The sequence below is a fragment of the Abramis brama genome, assembly GCF_963993115.1.
Source record: "Abramis brama genome assembly, chromosome: 4".
Lineage (NCBI taxonomy): Eukaryota > Metazoa > Chordata > Actinopteri > Cypriniformes > Leuciscidae > Abramis > Abramis brama.
In genome coordinates this window covers 34,028,110-34,051,258 of record NC_139966.1, presented here as the reverse complement: position 1 = coordinate 34,051,258, position 23,149 = coordinate 34,028,110, and the positions used below count along the sequence as shown (strand labels likewise).

The 23,149-nt window shown below is 38.9% G+C and overlaps 1 protein-coding gene across 3 annotated transcripts in view; it reads right to left on the bottom strand.

Annotated features, from left to right (window-relative positions):
* The window catches only part of myrfl (myelin regulatory factor like), a 61,104-nt gene extending 42,131 nt beyond the window's left edge, over positions 1-18,973 (bottom strand). The window contains exons 1-7 of one of the 3 annotated variants that reach the window (XM_084111719.1): positions 18,732-18,973; positions 18,028-18,141; positions 4,162-4,249; positions 3,980-4,041; positions 2,412-2,808; positions 2,222-2,325; positions 883-1,030 (exon numbers count right to left, since the gene is read on the bottom strand). In XM_084111719.1, the coding sequence (XP_083967845.1) occupies positions 883-1,030; positions 2,222-2,325; positions 2,412-2,808; positions 3,980-4,041; positions 4,162-4,249; positions 18,028-18,073 (845 nt within the window). In that variant the 5' untranslated portion in view covers positions 18,074-18,141; positions 18,732-18,973. The remainder of the gene's footprint in view (positions 1-882; positions 1,031-2,221; positions 2,326-2,411; positions 2,809-3,979; positions 4,042-4,161; positions 4,250-18,027; positions 18,142-18,731) is intronic. The other 2 variants (XM_084111720.1, XM_084111721.1) reach the window with 2 other exon arrangements.
* Positions 18,974-23,149: the final 4,176 nt, after the last annotated feature.

Here is a 23,149-nt window from a genome sequence, read left to right as displayed (position 1 = left end):
TATTTTAATACTGTGAAGCTGCTTTGATACAATCTGTATTGTGAAAAGCGCTATACAAATATACTTGATTTGATTTGATTTGATTTGATTTGTTTTAATGAGTTTTTTTGTACTGTGTTTGAGGGGGAATTAATGTTAAAAAAAAAATTCTGTGTTGATTGGTTTTGTGAATGATTTGATGATGCATTTTTCTTACTGATTTAATAAAAGTATGGGTAAAAATAAATATATATATATATATATATATATATTATTTTGGGTGACCTTAGATGAATTAAGGCCTTTTTCATTGTTTTTAACCAAAAGTTCATCGATTTATGATACAGGAAATCTCTTATATGTCCCCTTAATAAAAAAGTTAATTTCTTTCCCTGCTGTGACCTAACCACTGCACAGAATTAACGCAGGTTAGGCTACAGCATCTCAGAGCGGCTCCGTTCACAGTAAATGTGTCTCCACACAAACTCAGTATCTGAAATTGCTGTTTGTTTGGGTTTCCAATAATGTGCATTTGAGAATGCATATAAAGTCTTTATGTGCTTTGTGTTTCATAGCAAAGTGTTGCACTGTTACTATTTAAATTTTTGGTCAATATTGAACAAGGATTTGATCTGCTGTAAAGTGTAACAACAACAATCACCAGGCATTTGTTATAATACATAACGTTGTGCATAAATTGAATTATGTTTATGTTATGTATGTTACATTATGTATTTTAACAGTGTTGTTCAATAAAACCAAAGGATTACATGCTTTTAATATTTTATTTGAACCAATTATTATTGCCTCGTTGTTATATGTATTTTAAGTAATTTTAAAGGAAAAACATAGATCATATTACTCGATTAATCGTCAGGTTAGGAAGTCTTGGTAGCTACTCACAACGTTTCAGATCTGCTGTTGTGGAGCGAGCACCACTGACTGGGCTGATACTGGTCCCATGTGAGCAGCTGGTGCACACTGCTTGCTGGACTTCCACCAGTAGCATCGCTGTCATAAGACTGTGCTTCATATGATCCACTCTCTGGACCTGAAGACAACACAGACATTAAGCAAAGAAATTCACAAAATGATATGTATAGGCTGGTATATACTACGTGACTTAATTGCAGTCTGGACAAGTCTATGCTAGCTGCCGAGAGTCAGAGACAATGTGCAAATTTTGCACAGTCTGAGTTGACAGATTTAACAGAAAATCTCATAGTGTATGATGGGCACAGACTCATATTTCATCCAGTCGATGGATATAAAACATGTTTATTATTTTTACATATATCATTCTAGTTTTATTCTATAAATTACAGAATGACCCAATAACTTTGGAACACATTATTTGTCGTATGTCTCCGAGAAACGAGGCCGTGTTTCTGTGTGAGACTGTTGTGTTTTGAACAACGAAGTCTGGTTTAGTGCATAATGCCCAGTTTTTAACTGTAACATGTAACATTTACAAATTCTGCAAGCGTCGTATTCAAGTCGTGTAGTGTAGCCTTAACAGGAACGTTTTCATTGGAATGTTTTTACACTGTCACCATTGCAGAACACTGTGATTGAGACACAATAAAGATATTGGTTTGTCTTTTAATCTCTTTTTTTTCTATCATTACAAACTATTTTACTGATTTATATAACACATCATTTTTAACAACATTGAAAATGGAATGTGTAATAATGGAATCAATAACCTTGGTGTTGCTAGCGCTATGCTCTGCTGTGTGAGCAGCAGGAATGCTACTGTATATTGAATATTCTGAAGGCAAACAGGCATGAGTTAGGCCTATACATTCTCTCTGCTTGCAGTATATCAGTACCAGTTGTCAGAAAAGTGAGTGACAACACAAATAAACACAGTTTTATCGAATCATACGTCATCAATGGCAGTTCCGCAATTTATTATGATCATGTTTATATAAGCACCAAACTGCACTGTTCACATGAACCAGACCACCATTTTACAAGCAGACTTTGCGTGTATACATCTACTTCAGAAAATAGTATTCATATCATCCAAACAAACCGAAGTGTGATGTTAAACGAACCCAGGTACACACCAAAAGTGCTAGTGTGAAAGCACCCTTATGTACACTTTATAGCATTTTAAATTGGATCTGACCAATATATTGCAAGATGTAATGCCACAAAGTAACATGTATAGACTGGCAAATAGACCATGAACACCTAAGATTGGACTCAAATATTCTGCATATGATGTAATACTTACAGAATGACGGTTTGGCCCAAACTGGGTCGGTGCCCTTGTGCTGCTCTGTGTGCTCCTCAAAAGAGTTTGACCGTCTTCTTTTCTTATTTTTTTGTAAGAAATTTCTGTTAAAGCAAGAACTGCAGACTGTGAATATACTGAATAAAGTGCATAACAAAGCAGAACAGCACATGCAGCAAACGTGTCTTACCCTACATGTTGGTCGTGTTTTGGGGGCATATAAGGGTACACAGTCTCTGGTTGCATAGCATGGGGCACACAGGAAGAATCCGCAGCAGCATTAGCTGGCATATGTCTCGCTGAAAGACCCATCGGTGAGCACTGAGTATACTGCAGGATACCATGGATGGGTGCATTATGGGACATGGTTGCCTGTATGTAACTATCAGCTGTGTTGAGACTGTACTGAGGTACCAAAGCAGGTGAATTAGCTTTGATGTTCCCATGGGTTCTGCCAACATCATACATGAGTCCTGCACCACCACAGCGCTCTGGTTTTATGTCTTTAAAGGGACAAGATGGAGGGAAGGAGTCTTCTGATTGGCTATATGTGTCCCGGCTGCTTTGTTCAGTAGACCATCTGGAATCTGGTGAAAAGACAGAAAGTTTAATGACTATCCACCTTATTCGTACGCCCCATGGCGCTTTGTGCGAATTATGGGTGTAACCTCCACTAAGCTGTGAACAATCAGTGAAAGGCTCACTCTATAAATGCAATAATATGTTTTTCTTTTTTCTTTTTTTACGAAAACTGGGTACAATGAGATGACATTATTCTACTCACCCTTCAACTATCGAACATTAACAATTTAAAAGTGTAAAAGCATCAAAAAGGTACATCATGTCACATTAAAATACCAAGTGTGACGTATTTTTCTCATGAAGTTGAAAAATAAAACATGAAGGAAAATTGACAGTTCATTCAGTCAAACTGATGGATAAGCTTTATTTGTAGGGCAACCTTATGATTTGAAATGATTCGTTTCGGTCTTTTTTGAATGGAAGATCCCCAAACCGGAAGTGCCACCCATAATTCAAAATGCAGTAAGCTCGTCAGAAATAAGGTGGATAACAAATGTGTTTTAACTCTTTCCCCGTCATTGACGAAAATTAAACAGTGCTTTCCCCGGAATTTTGACAGATTTTTTCCGGATTTCCATGTTTTGACGGTAGGGGACACTATTACACATCTTCTGAAAGAGTACAGAATCTCCCGATCAAAACACAGGTCGAAGAAGAATCAGAAACAAGCGATGGGATATGTTACCAGATGCATATTATGTAAAAACTCAAAACTCAACATCAAAACTGCCCAACTTTACTGATCAAATGTTGAACCAGGATGAAGTATAGGACTGTGCAAGCTTTGGGGGTGTTGATGGACTCGATCTACTCCATCTATATTTTGATCATCCTTTTGAATCCGATCCAGACTTAGTCTTTGACAAAAATGCGATTTTCTTAGCTTTTTGCTCAAAATGTTGCTTTTTTTTAATAAACCTACACACATTCAAGTGTGCTTTAAAAAAAGAATGCATGAAGCAAGAATAAAACCAGTTTGTTTGTTTGTAAAGAAGAAAAAAAGAGGAAGCAGCAAAGGGTCTGTTTTGGATCAATTGCATGTTCAGATATTCATACAACTAAATATTCTGGGGGCCATGAAACTTTTGTGAAAATGGCTGGCAACTTTTTCAAAAACACGGGCGGGGAGAGAGTTAATCACTTTGAGGTTGGGATTTTAGATAGGAGAAGAGTCACCTTGTATTTGTGGTGGAGAACTACGTTCTGATCCTGAATCTGGTGGTGACTCGGGTAACATGCTAAGAAATAAGAAAAACGTGTACTAAGATGAACAAATAAAAATGTCAAATTGTCATTTAGAGGAGGTTAAGTGGACTTTATTTGAAAATATTTTAATTAAAATATCTGAAAGAACTCACAAAGTGGGATCTGTCTCATTGCTCAAATACTGCTCCAGAATACTGGTGTCTACCACGGCACTCTCCAACACCCCACTCACATCTTGTCCTGATGAAAAAAAGAAGAGTAAAAAATACTTTTTTCCCCCTGTTGAATGTGATAAATTTGATGAATGAGGGGCTATAGCAGCTCAGGACCGGATTTCATGCTGCAGTGAGCTCTGGGGTTATGCTACCATTCTGCTGTTGGATTTACATTCTTTCTTGATACTGATGCAATTTTGTTCATCATCAAAATATAAAGAGATAGCAAACATAATTCATATTAATCCAGTGGTTTAATACAAGTCTTCTGAAGAGACAGGATTGCTTTAAACGATGAACAGAATTAATTTTATTCATTGGTTCTCTAGAGTCAAGTAAGCACATATGAGCTTCAGTTAACCATAATTAATATTTTCAACATCAAGAAACCTTACAGACTGTTGTAACTTGTATATCTAAAATAACTGGTAGTGGCTGGCACCATGGGCCGGTTACACCGTAAAATGCACCTTAAGTCCTGTGTACCTGTTGCACAATTTAGGCAGTTCTACATCTGAGACTAGGGGCCCTATCATACACCCAGCGCAATGCGGCATCAGGCACAAGTGTTTTTTGCTAGTTTCAGCCTGATGCAGTTATCATTTTCATGTCCTGCGCCACGTTGTTTAAATAGTAAATGCACTCGCCCCAATCTGTTCGCCCATGGTCATGCTGGTCTGAAAACGAGGTGTGTTCAGGTGCATTGTTGGCGTGTTGCTATTTTGAGGCAACTGAAATGGACTGCGCCATTGACCAACAAAAACCTGGTCTAAAGTCAATGTAATATTTATTTATTTTTTGTTATTTAAAGTGCGTGTTAGTAATTTGCGCCTATTGGCCGGTCCACAACGCACGCACACTTTGCTTATTACACACACAGGGACGCGCAGCAGCACACAAACTTTTTTAAATCTGAAAAATTAAAGGATTAAAATGTAAAAGATTATTATTATTGTGTACATTAATATAAAAATGCCTACATGTCATAATGGATAGTCATTGCATGTATCAGAATTAGCCTACCTATTTGCAGTAATGATGAATGAAATTGGCTAATTATTTGACCAATCGTACCAATACACATGTATTTAAACTGCCTCGTCAGGTTGAGGGTGTCTATCAACAACCAGTAAAGCCATATCAAAGCCTGGATCCAACGCGGACGACTGACTGACTACTAAACATGTAATTTGAGCAAAACATCACTCGTTAAACTCCTCAGTCTAATGTCAGTGTATTTGATCAGTTATGTATTTTTGAATTGTTCAGCCAAATGGAGTACCTGATGGACCAAAGAATTGGGAGACGGAGGAGGCAGAGGGTCTACCAGCCAAGGTACACATATCTGTCCCTGTCTGAGGTGGAGTGTCGCCAGATGCTACGCCTATTCCGGCAGGCTGTAACAGACCTCTATCATCTCCTGGCAGATGACCCAGAGACAAATGCATACTGCTCATATGCACTCCCTGTTGCTGTTAAAGTAACTGCTGCACTACATTTTATTTGTATGTCATAAGTTCGGCCATACATGCAGTAGCCAAAATTTTGGGCTACCTTTGGGTTCCCTGGGGTTGTGAGTGCGATAGATTGCACGCACATGCAACTACGTGCCCCTTCAGAGAACACTTTGATATACATTAATTGTAAGGGAACCCATTCCATCAATATCCAGGTTGCGGTGCAACGTGTAAGCTTACACACAAATTTTTCTGGATCAAGCCATGACTCCTTTATTCTGGCCAACTCTGTCATTCCTGCAGTCTTCCAGGGTGACTCACCCCTGGACGGGTGGCTGTTAGGGGAAAATGGCTATCCATTAAAGACATGGCTGATTACACTGGATATCATGCCTACAACAATGAGTGAAGTGTTTTTTAATCAAAAGCACGACCTGTCATTGAGAGAACGTTTGGCATACTGAAATTGAGCTTCAGGTGTTTGGACAAGTCAGGGGGAACATTAGAGTACAGCCCTCAGAAGGTCGGAGCATTCTTTGTGGCATGTTGTGTGTTGCATAACATTCCCATATGCCATGGATGTCTCTTGGACATAAATGAGGACATATTACAGGACTTTAGAAGGCGTGAAGCTGAACTGCATGTGCCGATGCCAATTAACCCAAATACGCAAGCAGCAGCAGCACAGGCGAGGAGATATCAGCTGGCAGAAGACCTGCTTCACCTGTAGCCTGGTAAGTAAGCTGAATTGTTTGATTTAAAAAAATAATAATATTGCATTTATTTTGAAATGGTACCCCATGGATACAATGTGTATGATGACTTTGTACCTCTGGATATGATGAGAACCATTTTTAAATAATACTTTTATGCACTCACTCTAAACTCACTTTCATTAAAACACTCACAGAGCTCTCCAGGTGCTGAAACGGTCTCGAAAAGTTAGTAAATTCTTTCGCCTGTTTCTTACAAATAAAGTTCTTTTAGAGTGCAAACCTTTTTTGCATATTTGTAAATTATTCTTTTAAAAATACTTTTAATATTTTTGAGATTACAGTGATCATGTATCCAAGCGTGGTGCTTCCCGCCTGCGAACCCGAGGAGGAAGAAGATTGTTGTAAAAAAAAAAAAAAAAAAAAAAAGTGTTGATTTTTTATTTATTTATTGAAATGGTTATTTTTTTGTAATTAAAGCTTTGGTTCTCTTTTAAAGTAGTTTTTTTTTTTTTTCAGTCATGGAGTAATAAGTAAAATCAGCAGGGGTCTGATTGCTGATGCCCCTCGGACGCATCGCAGACAGTGTCCAAAGGGTCGCTGAAGCAGTTGAGTGCATAATACCTGCAACATCTCCTGCAACACCTCCTCCATCCACCGGATCTTCTCCGTCCACCCGATCCATGACCACACTACGCTTTGATGCTCCTGGACCCGTCTCTAACAGTTAGTATTATTAAACAGTTAACCTAAACTAAACTAAACAGTTAGTATTATTATAACATTGAGACGGGTCCAGGAGCATCAAAGCGTAGTGTGGTCATGGATCGGGTGGACGGAGAAGATCCGGTGGATGGAGGAGGTGTTGCAGGAGATGTTGCAGGTATTATGCACTCAACTGCTTCAGCGACCCTTTGGACACTGTCTGCGATGCGTCCGAGGGGCATCAGCAATATCTCCAAGCGGCTCAAGCGGGTGTTCATGCGCCGCACACTCTGATTCCGCATACTCAATTCCCTCTCCAGCATGTTGAAGCCGGCCTGCTGGAGTGCCAGGAATGGGTGGTCCTCTTGGCTGATGTTCCCGCGTCGTGCTCTTGGTCGCCTTTGCCTCTCAACCTTGACATCATTGTACCGTTTTCGGCATTGTACAGCCGTTCTTGTGATGCCAGAAGACGAGGACACAATCACTGCTACCTCCTCCCACGCTTCCTCAGGGAGCTTTGGTGGAATCCGGCTTGTCCCATAGATGGTCTGCTCGTGCACGAGCAAATCCATTTCCTCGCTAGAGAAGCGGTCAGTTTTTCCACTTGCAAATTCTTCCATGTAAATAGTGAATCCACCATGGCGCGAGCGCAACTGGCTTTTAAAGGGAATGGGAGATGAGACTCTGATTGGTTTATTGCACGTTATGCCCAAAACACACCCATTACTCATTAAGAGAATAGGGAAAACCCTTTTAGAACATGCGCCGTATATCATTGAACAGTGAACATTCACTCAGTATATCCCATAGCCTATTTTTTCAGGGGGGGTGGTAGATCCCCCAAAACTAGTGTCGCAGAGCGGGCATGTTACGGATATGTGGTGTAAAATTTTTACTAATAAAAAATCATGTCTAATTAATTGAAATCATGAAACTTTTATTATAAACAATTATTAAACTTATACAATATTTAAAAAAAAAATTATGAAATGTTTTTTTTCCACACAAATTCGGTGTTGTTTTTTCTGGTAATCAAATGAAGACATAAAACAATAATTTTTTTTTTTTTAATCATATGAAATTAAACAAACTTTTTTGTCAAACAACGTGCTGCACAATGAGCTTTACTGTTAAAATTAAAACATGGAAGAAAAATTGTGATTGTTCCTTAAAAAATTAAGATTTGATCATAATTTATTTGTATTAGTGCAGGGCTGCCAACTTTTGAGTTTAGCTTGGAGTGAGTTTTTTTTTTTGGGGGGGGGGGGGGGTTTGGGGGGGTGTATGTAAAAACAAATATTGCATCACAATAAGTGTAATTGTGATTGTCAAAACATTTGGTAACTAAATAGAATTTTATGCAGTTTAGTGACAACATGTTACAATGTTTACATTGTACAATGACTGGTAGGATAGTTTTTATTATTGCTTGACAAAAATTTCAAGATTTCAATTCCATTCTTGTGATTTGATTCCGATTTTTATTCAATATTGACTAATTTGGATACATGTTTATTTTAAATTTTATTTTAAAAAAAAATCTCACCTAATGCTGTTAAACATAGAGGGCCCAATCTGCTGGTATTTTTAAAGGTTAAAAATAACAAATTAAATTAAATATAATGCAGTTTTTGTTATAATAACAATTATTTAATGACATAAGTAAAAATATACTAAAAATGTAATATAATGCTCAGCAAAATCTCCTCTCTAGCTATTTTCTTCTATTCAATTAACATATGGTCATTAAATGGCTTTCCTGAGGTAAATGTAACGTTATGTGACATAATTGTTCTCCTGCTGTTATACTGACCAGGTTGAAAAACACTAATTGGTCGATATTATGTATACTTTCGGTAAGTTGTACTGCATCTTTAAATAAAAAAGTAACAGGTGATCGGTTCACGTGCACTCGAACTGAGGCGCTCAGCGATCTGTCACGTCACATTTACAAGCGCCAAACGAATTTTTGTCTGAATTTCGTAATAAAATTGACGGAATCTAAGAGCTGAGAATTAGTTTAATATCAAAAGTACCTCTTTGCTCCGCAATTTTTCTGTGCGTGAGAAAATGGATGTGTGGCGTGAGAGCGTGTGAAAAGTGTCAATTGCGTGAGTCTCACGCTCAATGCGTGAGAGTTGGCAGCCCTGTTAGTGTTAGTATTATTATAACATTGAGACGTATCTAAATTCTACCATACAACAGTAATATATTTCTGTCAAGTTAAACTGAACTTTATTTTGACAGGTTGCCGTGAAGACCTTTGAATTTCCAGCCCGTTCTCATCCCAAGGCGTCATAGTACTGACGCTGTTGACATTTCGTCTGCATCAAACGCACATGGCACCCTTTATCGTCAATATGAGACGCAGATAGATATGAGCCAGAAGGCGCCTCCTAGCGGTCTAACCCTAAACCTACCCCAGAACTAAACCTACCCATATCCTGTGCGTGTCATATTGACGCTAAAGGGTGCCATGTGCGTTCGATGTAGACGAAATGTCACAAGGGTCAGTATGTGACGTCCAAGGATGAGAATGCGTTGGAATTTCTGTGTTTATGACATGGCAATAGTTTTTCTCAAATGAAGTGGTTAAATGCTCACGAAGTAACTTTCAGAGCAGATCTAGAGTCTGGAGATGAAGTTCATGCATTCGTGTCCTCATATAGGCAAAAAAACAGCTCGAGCGTCACACATGCCTCAGAGTGTGTGTGAGGTAAATTAAACTGCGCGTCGTCGGCACCATTCATTCACACAGAACATGCAGGATTCGGATTTAAATAGTCTTTTTGCGGTTTAATATTCACACACTAGTCTATCACGATTTGATTTCAAGTGTACTGAACTGCTATATCGCGAAAATCATAGCCGCTAAAGTGGGGGGGGGGGGGGTCGTTTTGACAGGGCGGGCCACCCTCCCAAAACAATGGTAGGGGAAACACTGCTGTATATAGCAATTGTTAAGATGGGGGTGCCTACTGAACAAGGCCAATACAAGAAATTAACCTAACACAAAGTATATACATCTTTATGTAATTATGCAGGAAATATTAAATATGGACACATATCTGGATTTGCAGAAATCATATACTGCATCATCTTGGTAAGAGGGACAGTATTTGTTCAGGGACTCTTATTTGATATACATTTCGTTTTCTTATTTCCTATTGTTTAGGTCCTGCTTCCTTGGTTGCCTTCATCAGTGTATGATTTGGTTTTCTTTGCCCCAGTGTTTTTATTGTGCTGTGTTGTGTTCCAGAGTTGTTTAATTAATACACCATTCCCAGGTAGATCTTCGCCTCAACTCTTCTCCTTTGCAACCATACTGTGACAGAAGAACAGAACCAAAATGGATCTAGCAGCAGTACAAATCCTCATCCTTACTTAGTAGGGACCATTCCCTCAAGCACCATACACATGAGTTTCTAGAACTGTCTCACATTGTGCACTACCCTGACAAATCCCTGTGTTTTTTATTATGTGGGACTCAATGGGCAGAATAAACTGTCCTGAAGCTAGTGTCCAAAGTCCATCTTTGGCTGATTGAACTTATTCAGTGGCTGTCCTCAACCGGTATTCCAACTTCTTTCCACTCAGCTGGTCCCGTCTGACTGCCTAGATTCCCTGGTTCCACCCGGGGCCCTAGACCTTCCTCTTCCACTGGTCCCTTCCAGCACGGATGATTCTCTTGTTTCATCCAGTTCCCTCATCCTTCCTCCTCCATTGGTTTTGTGCAGTCATCAGGACATAACTCCTGTCCACTGTCATGACTATGGTCTCCTGGCTAGCCACTTCCACTATGGTCTTCTGAGTTTGAGCCGAAAAGCTCCAACCCTCCATCTCCACTTCGGTCTTCCGAAACCATGACTCTGCCTTGGCCCTCCAATCCTGTGGCTCCACCGTGGCTCATTGATCCCTCAACTCAACCATTGTCCATCATCCCTCTAGCTCCACCAGGCTGCCTTGTTCCTCCGACTCTGCCTTGGTCTGTCATCTCTAGTTTCTCCTTTAGTCTGTGTAAATATATCCCTAATTGGTTATTTGTCTGTGCTCCCATGTTCTATAGTGTTTTTTGAACACCCGGTAGAAAATATATACATCAATAATTATTCATAGTTACAGGTTGTGATTCAAAGGAGCAAGCTGGTCCAAATAAACTGGGTACTGACCCATCTTTCAAGAGCAAGCGTTTTGCGAATCCCGCGTTGAACTCCGAGATTTGAGAAGTAATTGTCAGTAAAATGACGTTTGAGAGCTGGTCAATTTGTTCGCGGGCGGACAACGTACAATATAGGTGGGCATTATGCAAATGTATCTTCTAGTGACGTAGAACCGTAAAGCAGTAGGATTCGAACGAAAAACGACTCGTAAAGGTGGTTCAGAGTCGATTCTTTCTTTTGGGAGACAATAACTTTATTTATCGTGCACTTTCGACTTTACAACTTTGCAGAACGTTTACATTCACAAACAGCTATATCACACACTGCATGAAAGGGAATATTTGAAAAACCATAATAGGGGCACTTTAAGTATGGGAGTAATAATAGTAGATTTAAGAGAGGAGGGTACAGAACCAGAAACAAGTTGTAACGGCCTGTAGAGTTGTAACTCTACGGATGTTGTAACAGGGAGAAGTAGAGTTGGAGCATGTTTGGTTGGAGAGGAGCATGTTTGATTGGAGAGAAGCATGGCCTCCTCTTGTGCTAACCTTATGTGTAGAGTCCGGGTTGAGAAACTGTTGTTTTAAGCTCATCCAAGTAAGTGTTTTGTTCGTTTTGTGTTGTTAACATTGTATTTGGTGGGTTACGTCTTATTTTTGTAATTTCATGTGATTATGTTTAGTGCTAATGTTAGCCTGTATGTTTCTATTTAGAAGGACTTCTCGTACATCCCTCATCCACAATGTTTATCTTTCTTATTCTACTGGGTTGAGACATCTTCCACCCTATGCTATACTGTTTTTTGTGGGGATTTTACTGAGTTATGCCAATATCATCATTGGAAAAAATGATGTCAACTGATAACAGGGATGTTTGAGTGCTGCAAGGACACCGCTATTGCTACGTATTATAAACTGAAGCCTGAATTGATTGAAGCTAGAATATCTACTGGACTGTTTGCTCCTTTCTTCTTTAACAAACCCCTATCTTCACCTGCACCATTCTCAAAGACCTCTAAAGGAAAGCCATTTCTTGGACAATGGTTTCTTGGTTTCTAATCTTTATTCACCATGTCAACAAAGAAAACATACATGCAACTATCTTCATATGTTGACTGTCTGTTTTGATGGTTTTGTGTGGAATATTTGATATAAACACTTCTGCATCTACTTCTGTGTTTGGACTTATGGTTTGAGTGTTTCTGAGTCTGGTTAAAGCCATTATAGTCAATAGAGTCCTCCCTTATAAATTGATGTGTGATGTGCCCTTCTGAGAGTTCTCAGTTGGATGGTTACAAAGTGAAAAGTGAATAATTTTAGTAATCAATGGAGATAAAGATGGTAAACGGGCTTTAACTAAGCGAGTTGGTAAAGGGTCAAACCAACAGGTAGTAGATTTAGATTTCCGATCAGACACAGTATCCCCACAGCAGTTGGTAAAGAAAAAGCAGAGAAAGCAGAGTGTGGGGGCACATGGAAGACTGGATAATGGAAGTCATAACCCGAGTTACTTGCAAGTAATTGTTGGCGAATATTTTTAACCTTAGACTAAAAAAAAAAAAGTCATAAAACTGTCACGTAGTGGAGTAGAATACATATCTGATGGCAAAGAGTCAGGTGGTCGTAAAATAATTTTTACCATAGAAAAGAGAGATCTAGAGTTCCCTTCACTAGCTCCAATTATATTAGAATAATACTCAGATTTAGATTTAGACAAAGCATCCATATAATGTTGGATATAGTCAGCAAGCATTTGTTTGTGTTCAGTAAGACCAGATTTGGCATGCAGACGCTCTAACCTACGGCCTTTAGTTTTAAGTTCACAAAGTTCAGGGTTAAACCAGGGAGCAGAATGACTAAAAGAAACAGTCCAGGTTTTCACAGGTGCAAAAACATCCAAAATCACAGTTAGTCCATTATTATAATAGGAAATAAGCGCATCAGCAGTAGAAAGATCAGCTTTACTGGAAAACATGGCAAACATGGCATCAGCAAAAGTAGACACATCAAGGTCCTAAATGTTCTGAAATGTGAGAGAGCAACACAGGTTTATCTGGAAGACTGTCAGTTGGGCGCAAAAAGACACCAGCAGATGATCTGACATGGCCAAATCAGAAAGGGTAACATAATAAGGATTTATGCCAGAACAACAAATGAGATTGAGGATGTGCCCGTTTGAATGAGCGGGCAAGCTAGTAAATTTCTGCATACCAAAACTCTCCAGACAAGATAAAAATTCCCTTGTACTTGCATTACTGACATTATCTATATGCATGTTAAAATCACCCAGCATGATTACATTTGAAGACATGGAACATGGATAAGTCAGAAACTCAGAAAGTTCAGTTAAGAAGATAGTATTGTACTTTGGGGGGTGGTAAATAGTCATGAGAATAGTAGGAATAGCCCCATTGATTTTTAGGAAAATGGATTCAAATGAAGAGTATGTAGGCACAGTTAGCTGAGCTACTTTCCATTTTTCTTTATGAAGTATTGCTAAACCCCCTCCCTGTCCCTGCGGGTCCCTGTATGCAAAAACATACCTCAGAGGAACAGACTGGTTAAGATGAAGGAAATCATCACGTTTCTGCCAAGTCTCAGTTAAACAGAGGAAATCAAACTTAGAGTCAGACAGCAAATTATGCACCAGAGGTCCTTTATTGGAGGGTGATCATACATTGAGTAATCCATAGGAGAGATTGTTTTTACCAGTATCGTTGCTAACCATTCTGGCCAGGTTGGTTAGTACACCATGATTGGCAGTTTGTGCGAACCTCCTTGCTGGACGTGGATTAGACGACCAGAATGACCATATTGAGCATGAGTATATATCTGTGGTATATACATCGATGGTATAGCTCCACCGAGACCCACGGTGGTTATATTTCCGACGTGGTTGATACAATATCTGGGTGAGGATGTAAAGCTGACGGAAGTTCAAAAAGATTGGAGCGGAGCTGGATAAGTTCAACTTATCCAACTTATCATATACTTATCAACACCACAGGGTGGTATGTAGCAGAAAGGATGACCCAGATGTAATTAATCCGTTCTAACAGCTCGATGATCTTCATAGTTGTTTCCCGCGCCAGAGGCACCTCAAGTGGAAAATCTGAGGTCAGTAACCGGCAGACAAACCAGCAGCCGCAAAAAGCATTGCACAGATAGTAGCACCGATAGTAGCGACCGATGTAATGGTCCAAACTCACTGTAGTCAGCGTAAATGCACAGGTGGATGACAGATAGATGATAGCTTTTAAAATAGCAATAAAACAACTAAAATAAAATTCCCCCAGAGCATCGGCAGCTAATAGCGGCAGCGTTCACCTCAGAAGCCGGAATGGAGGAGTATGTGATATGAAGTAACAACAGAGGTTACATGGACAATACTAGACAATCTGCTTTGAAATATCTGCTGTTGACCAAACCACTTTCGAATAATTTAAATTAAGTTACTGTACTTATAAAAACAATACTGTACTAACACATAATTACATAATTGCAGTGAATGCAAGTTGTAGTTGGCGGCAATGGCAAATTAAGTTGTATGCACATACCTTAAAAAAAGCATAAACCTGTATTCAGATTTCAGAATGAGCACTTTTAACATTTGCTGAAGCCAATATGTAGTTTGCTCACACTTTTAATAGGCAGGGGAAATTCCCAATTTTAAATAAATAACCATTTACATGCTTTTAATGGTTATTTATTGAGAATGAGGACATACGTCACGGTAGCTTGCTGTCACGTAACAAATTGAGCCCGTCCACCATTTTGTGATCCTACGCTATCGGTTGCCAGGGGCAACAGTGTAAGAGCAATACAGAGACGGAGCAGGAAAGATGGCTCAAGGAATTCTAATAGAAATTACGAGAAAATTAAGAAGAAATGGAGAAGAATGCGGCAAAAGAAAAGGGTCCTTACAGGGAGAAACTTACCACCAATGCCAAACAAAAATGATATTTCTTTTTACATTTAAAATTTTTAAATATGAAAAAACTGCAACACATGGTTCCTACGGTTTCCACGACAATTGTGTGAGACACTGGAGCAGTTTTTTAAACAGCAGTGTTTTCCAGGCATTCTAAAATAGTGCGACAACCTCCTCTATTACCAATACAAACAATGAACGGTGCTGGCAGGTATCCTCCCAAAATGGCGGAAAGGGGAGGATGACGTGGTCTCTGGGGGCGGGGCACTCTGTCGTGACGACATCTCTTCATTCTCAATAGCCTGGATGCTAGCCGAACTTAGCCCCGCCCACAGCATTTGAGGTCGGGAAGTTCGGTCTGGACCAGAGCTGTTCGGACCAATCAAATTGTCAGGGCGGGCTTTATACGATGATGTTCAGATGATCAACAGTAACGTAATCATCCATGTCACCAAAGAGCGCTTGGGTTGAATTCGTTTACAACAAAGATGACTAAGATGTGTAGATTTTCATATAAAAGCAACAGCACTTCAATTACATCCATTTTATTACCAACACCGTGCATGAGCGTGAATCCCGCGACATCTGCCTTCGATCTCACATGTGTCAGATCCACGGCGAGAAGAGAGAACTGTCCGTCTTGCCTGCACTTTTTTCACTCCTCCCCTCACTGCAGCCGCCTACTCTCGCATACATTTCAGGCGAGGCAAGGCGCATCTCAAACAAGCCTATTTTCTTTCCTGGTTTGGTTGAAACACGCCCCTTAATTACAGCCCAATGGAGCAGTATCAGATTCATATTCTGACTAGAAAGTATGACGATGTCAGGCTAGGTTATTCAACCATTAAAATGACATTTGTGTTGATGTACAGGGAGATACTTCAAATATGAGAACACTGACTCGCTAAGTAATGTTTGCGCATTGAAATCAGATGGCATGGTGGCTTTAATTATGATGTCATGAGCAATTCATTTCTTGATTATTACTATATTCAAGTTTGTAACCATAGCTACAGTATGTGAATGGCGTCTCAACTATAATTAACTGCGCATAATTGAATCCAGGGCTTACACTCATAAGTTGTATAGTTCTAAGGTCAAGACTCCTAACATTGCAACCATCTACCTCTGTAGACAAAATGAAGTACAGAATTCCTGGCTTAGACACTTATGAGAAATGTGACCCTGGATCACCAAACCAGTCACAAGTCGCACGGGTATATTTGTGGCAATAGCCAACAAAACATTGTATGGGTCAAAATTATCGATTTTTATTTTATGCCAAAAATCATTAGGATATTAAGTAAAGATCATGTTCCATGAAGATATTTTGTAAATTTACTACCGTAAATTTGTAAAACATTTATTTTTGTCAGTGAATGCAGCACAATTGCAAACATAAATGGACAACTTTATGCCGATTTTCTCAATGTTTCGATTATTTTTATTTTGTATTTTTTTTGCACCCTCAGATTCCAAATTTTCATAGTTGTATCTCGGCCAAATATTGTCATATCCTAACAGACCATACACCAATGGAAAGCTTATTTATTCAGATTTCAGGCTATGTATAAATCTCAATGTCAAAAAATGTACCCATGTGACTGGTTTTATGGTCCAGGGTCACAAATTTCAAAAGATCCACAAACATGTCTCACCAATCATCAAATACCTGGACATCACAATAATGTCAAAAAAGGAAAGAGAAGAACCTCTCACAATACACAGACGATCTGATCCAGAGACCACTTCCAAAGGCCACCATTCCAGATAACTAAAGTATCGACTGACACTTCAGACAAATGTCCCCGATTATGGACTGAGAAACAAATTTTAGACAAAAAACACTCTAAAGGTTAACGAGAATGGCAAAACAAGCTGAACGCACAATCATCATAGATTGGCTTAAACTGACTGAAGGAAAGCACTGATGATGATGGTACAGACACAAACAATCAGTACCAGATTGAGAGAGCTTCACAGCAGGCGGAAACTGAGCAGCCACAACATTAAAACCACCTGCCAAATAACTCAAGAATTCAAGAACTGACTGTTGCTGCCTAATATATCCCACCCCTTTATAGGTGCCACTGTAATGAAACAATGTTATTCATTTCACCTGTACAATGATAAAATGCATTTAAATCCTAAAATTCTAGATATAATATACTGTATAGAAGCAGCAAGGAGACAGTAAACGTGTGTATTCACATAATGGGCCTTGATCTGTTTGCTCTTCTGACTTGTTTTATAGATCCATGACCTTGAACTATATAGTAAACTGTACCTTCATACTGTATAGATTACAGCCACCTACATTATATGATTGTTATGCTTATAAATGCATGAAGACCATGTAAAACACAACCTCCATGAAATACTAACATATATAGTTCTTAATCTACAGTAGGTTGTTTGCAGATATAAAAAAATAATAAATACATAACAAATTCCTGGTTTGTAACCAGATTTCAGAGATAATGGCTGATTAACACTTTTTTATACACTGACATACATTTAAAGAAGCAAACAGTTACAGTTTCCAAATTATTCAATTACATAGCACAGTAATATTTAATTTACTGACCTCATAGATGGATTTTTTCTTATATTTTGCAAACCCAAAAGATTATTTCAAAAGAATATTTTTACATTGAAGAAATTTAGAAATGTACTGTATTACTGTATTTGTATCATTTACACTATGTAAGAATATGAATTATACATTAATATATATCATTATTATTATGTTCATTTATTTATGGTTTAACTAAAAGATAAAGAAAACATGAAAATATGGTCCGAAGTAAAACAGGTGAATGTTGAATGGTGTCTTACCATTAAAAAATTGCTGCAGTGCCTCATTTTCCCCAAGAACATCCATTGGATCAGCTCCGGGTCTACTGAATTTCTTTTAGTGCTGCTTATTTTAAACCAACTGCTGTAAATTCCCTATGTGAAAGACACAGGACAGGTTGTATCTTAGACATGGAGAGATTGCATGAACTTACTCAAATACTTATCGCTTTACCTTTCCCAAATTCAGAGAAACTGAGAAAGATCGACAGCTTGTTCGTGTCAAGCACATGACAGCATTAATTTCCTTTTCGTTGTGCCTCTTATGTAATGTGACAAACACAACTGTATGATCTCACACAAAGTACGTTCAGTTTAGACTGATCCACTTCAATAATATTGTTGTAATCATTGATAGCGTCAACTAATGTTGACCATTTTAAATTCAAAATAGAACAAAACTGAAAATATACGCCCTGTTAACAGGCTCACAGTGATAATGGCCTGGAATGGCGGCAGCCAGTTTTGGTGATCTGACTGTGCGCAAACTACACATACACATCTGAGCAACAGAAATGGCCACTTAAGAGAATCCTGTACTTATACTAGCTTCTTAATGTAATGTAGGTGTAAATCAAAAAACAAAAATCTAATGTCATCACTACTAGCTGCTAATATAATATATATGACGACAACAAAAATACATTTCAAATTTTTTTTTCGGTTTATACAAAAATAGATTCTACCTTTTCCTCCAGAATTTAGATGTCGGTTCTTTTGGTTTCGACCCATTTAAGTGAGCAGCTAAAGTGTAATCCATCAGTAACTCCAGATACACCACAGATAGATGGTCTCTAGTGAAGGCCCCTATATATTCCTACATTAAAATAAATAATAATGTATATAGAAAGAGAAAAAGAAGTTCTTATTCATTGAAAATGGCAGCTGTTGCGCAGTCTCGCATGTACTTTGTTCACTGACCCGAGAGACAAAATCCACCCACATTCGAGCAAACACCTGTAGGAGGCCATAAAGGAAGCTTTGCTTTATGAGGTAATCGCACACAGACATGCTGCGAGAGCTGAAGGGATTGATGGGTGTGTTTCTGTGCAAATAGATCAATGATATCCTGGACACTGTGGATTTGACAGGAGCAAAAAATGGAGCAAAAGCATTAATATTACGATGAGAGAAACAAATATACTGAGTTATTGTATATGGACTATATTCAAGACAGAATCCTCATAGTTATATAGTTTATCATATCGTTCAAGCGGTTCTGGCTTATTTGGTGCCCAATGCGAAATCAGACATGCCAATCATGGAAGTCTATTCTGATTAATTTGTAATGCAGAAGTAAGCTATTTTCTTTGAATTTTCCAGACTTCTGATTCATTAGCCACTATAGGTAAATAACTGGAAGAATAACAAAGGGCAGTATAAGTGGTAAAACTATTTGCACTACAAACCAGTGTGTTTATAATTCTGATAATAATAACATAATATGATAACAAATACATTTGGATTATCAAGCTAACAGACTTATGGTTTCTTATGTACTTATAGTTTCAAAATTTCTTATGTTAAAAATAAGCTAGATAGAGATTCACGAGTGAACAGGAAAGTTTGAGTATGCACACACAAATATCTGGGGGAGAGCAGAGCCAATTTATAAGAGAACACTGTATATTTGAGAGGGATCGTCCAGTTTTGAGCAAGAGCAAACTCGAAGCAAATTGGCCTGCAAATGGAGAGATTCACGCTTGTGCACTACATAGATGCATTCTCGACATTTGTCATTAAAATAACGCCTAGGAAACTGCCTCAAATTAACTATAAAGAAGGGAAGAAAGTCGTGTCTGAAAGCTGTGTGCGCAATGTCCAGGCAGTGCCCCATGCCACCCTAGACGTCTGCCTATATTGGTTATGCCGGGATCTGCCACTGGTTGTCATTACTGTTGTTATGATGTTTTATCACCAGAAGATATTTCTTTACAGCTTATTATGTATTCAAAGTATTTCAGTGGTTTGGTAAATAATAAAACAGCAGTAGGATTAATTTGTCAGTACACGAATTGGAGAAAATGTAACAACCAAATACAGTTCTGCCTTACAGATAAAAGAGCCAATAGCTTATTAGTTTAGACTAAACTTAGCTTAATAAACACAATATGATCCCATGATGATGTTTTCTGAGTTTGAATAAGTTGTTGACATGTATTTTCAACAAACAGTTACAGAGATTTCGGAGCTGTAATTGCATGACTGGAAATAGCTGCTTGGGGACGTTATAAATATGGCGTTAGGCTTTTTTAAAATATGTAATTAAATCTTCAAAGTGATGCTTTTACAATTTAATTAAGCAATAAACCACAAGAGGTTGTGCATTTCAGTGATTTTACCATATGCAACGTCTCGGTTACTCTTGTAACCCTCGTTCCCTGAAGGAGGGAACAGAGATGTTACGTCGACACTGACGTTATGGGGTCTCACTTGGGAGTCCAATCACCTTCATATAGTAAGAAAACAGGCCAATAAAGATTGGTGAGTTAAATTTGCATCCCAGGCCACTCCCCTGGACATACAGGTATATAAGATGGCCGGCAACTCACTCATTCAGGTTTGTACTGAGGAGCCGAGATGGGATTCCGGCATTTAGCAGGTAGTACAGGGTTGTGGCAGGAGGGACGTAATGTCTCTGTTCCCTCCTTCAGGGAACTAGGCTCACAAGAGTAACCGAGACGTTCCCTTTTGGGGACAACAACATTAACGTTATGGGGTCCCTATGGAAAGCACCACAACCACTGACGATTCCCAGCGACCCATGTAAGTCGAACAGACCTCCGTACCTGGTTGGATGGAAGGACAGAACTTTCCAAGCGGAAAGTCGATAGCTGCTGTTCCTTTCTGCTTTACCCTATTCAGCCACGACTGGTTGGATAACACTGGGGAAGCGTGCCTAGTCCAGATGTAAAGGGATGCTACGGAGGCCACATCCTGCCCGTAGGGAGGTAACATGTGGAAAAAACACATATGGACTGACCATTGGGGCAGTACTACATACAGAAGAAAACTGACATTTTGACATAATGTTGTGTGTATTTGTCCGTTCAGACGTGAAAGAGAGCTCAATTCAGTTCTTGCACACTGTAAGAGGTAGCTTCTTGCTGTGTGCTTCAGGTGTGTGTGCACAAAACCATACCGAATAGAGCTCTCTTTCAAGTTGTCATTGTAAGGGTGGATTTCCTGCAGGGGTTCAAGCTGCAAGACTGCCTAATGACTAAAGAAATGCTATTAGCAAGATGGTAGAAAACTGTACATTTCTTGTCTATTACCACCCACTGCTACTTATACCAACGACGAAAATAAGCAGTTACAATAGCTTAATATGTGGGAGAGCGTTGCTATAGAGAGTGACAATATTGTATTGCAATATGTAGCACTTCAAGGCAATACCAAATCAAAACTAGTTAGCACATTATTTGTAATTGAAAAGTTTTAATGACAAAATATGGTTATGGTTACACTTAAAATAGTTACAAAATAGAGAGAGAGAGAGAGAGAGAGAGAGAGAGAGAGAGAGAGAGAGAGAGAGAGAGAGAGAGAGGGAGCCCCAAGAAAGGGACCAAGAGAATAAGAAATAATAAAAGAGTCAGACCACCAAAAAGACAGAGCATCAGTTACAATCTTCTTTTATCCCTTCCGTGACCATGTGATTAAAACCCAATTGTGAGACATTCAAACTGACCTATCAGATAATTACAACTTCCCCCACCTCACTAAAGGTGTGACAATTCATAGACCCCCAAAATACACACATCTTGGCCTACAGGCCTTGATCACTATCAGACCCAGCATGTAACCCCTCTGTGCCTTTGTGAACTCCAAATGGTTATTGTGGTAGAAAAAGGGGGTGGAAAACAGTAAAGCAAATGTCTTTGTTCGTTGCAAATATCTTTTCAGTCCTACATCATGGTTATTCAGATCTATCCATATGTCTGCTCTTCTCTTTCTCCCAGATGTTTACATTTTGAATAGTTTTATAAGACATGCATCAAGAGCATGCCAACTCATGTCCCGCTGGGTAGATCAGCATGTTACAATTAAAATGTGTGCTTCAACCACACACGCAGGACATAATTTCAGACTGTATCTCTTTCCAAATCGTCCTTCCCTAACATTTTCGTCTACTTTTTATTTGTTGATGAAAATGTCAATAGATTTTCATCATAGTTTTTGTCATGTGAAAAAATGTAGACGATAATAATGCAGAAAATTATTCGTCAACAAAATAAACAGTCTCCAACCTCTCCTGCAGGAAGGAAAGCACAGAGCTAATCGGGCATTTACAGGGGTCTTCCTTAGGGGAAGAACACAAATCCACGAACAGACTGGCATTGACAGATCCATTGACAGATCCATGACATTTCCCAGCCTGAATTAACTGAAATCAACTGAGAGCTTATGGACTTAAAGTCATGAAGTGTCATGTATTCCTTGTGTGCTTGTGGACTCTTTTGTTATTTCCCGTCTTGTGCCATGTTTTGTAGTTCTTTGTAGTTTTTCATGTTGATTAGTTTCACTAGGTGTTTCCCATTTACCATGACCCCTTGTTATCTTGTTAAGTTAGTCTTCCCTGTGTATATACAGTGCTTGTTTTACACTTGTTTTGTTAGTCATTGTAGGTGTTATGTGTGGTGTTTCGTCATGTGTACTTGTTCCAAGTGTTTCCCTATGTGTTTTATCAAAGTATTCCTGCGTTTAGATCCACTTCCTTGTCTGCTCATTTACACATTTGTGACAGAAAGACTAACCAAATAATGGATCTAGCAGAAAGTAACCAGGACCCTGTGAGGGTGCTTTGCTCTATTTTTTAAGGGCGGCCGATCCATCGAAAATTACGTAGAGGAGTTCTTGGCTTTGTAAAAATTGAGAAATGCAACCAGAATGGTTGAGGAACGACCACTCCAGAGAAGACAAAGGACCTTCCTGGAAATTAACATTTGACTCTCTCTTGAGAAACTAGCATCCCCGAGTCAATCACCTCCCCATGTTGTCTCTCTCTCACGCTGAGATCACCAGATATTCACCCAAAAATCTATATGGTTTAGTGTGACTAATTATCATACAGTATTATACATGTTTGGTATCATTTGAAATGTCT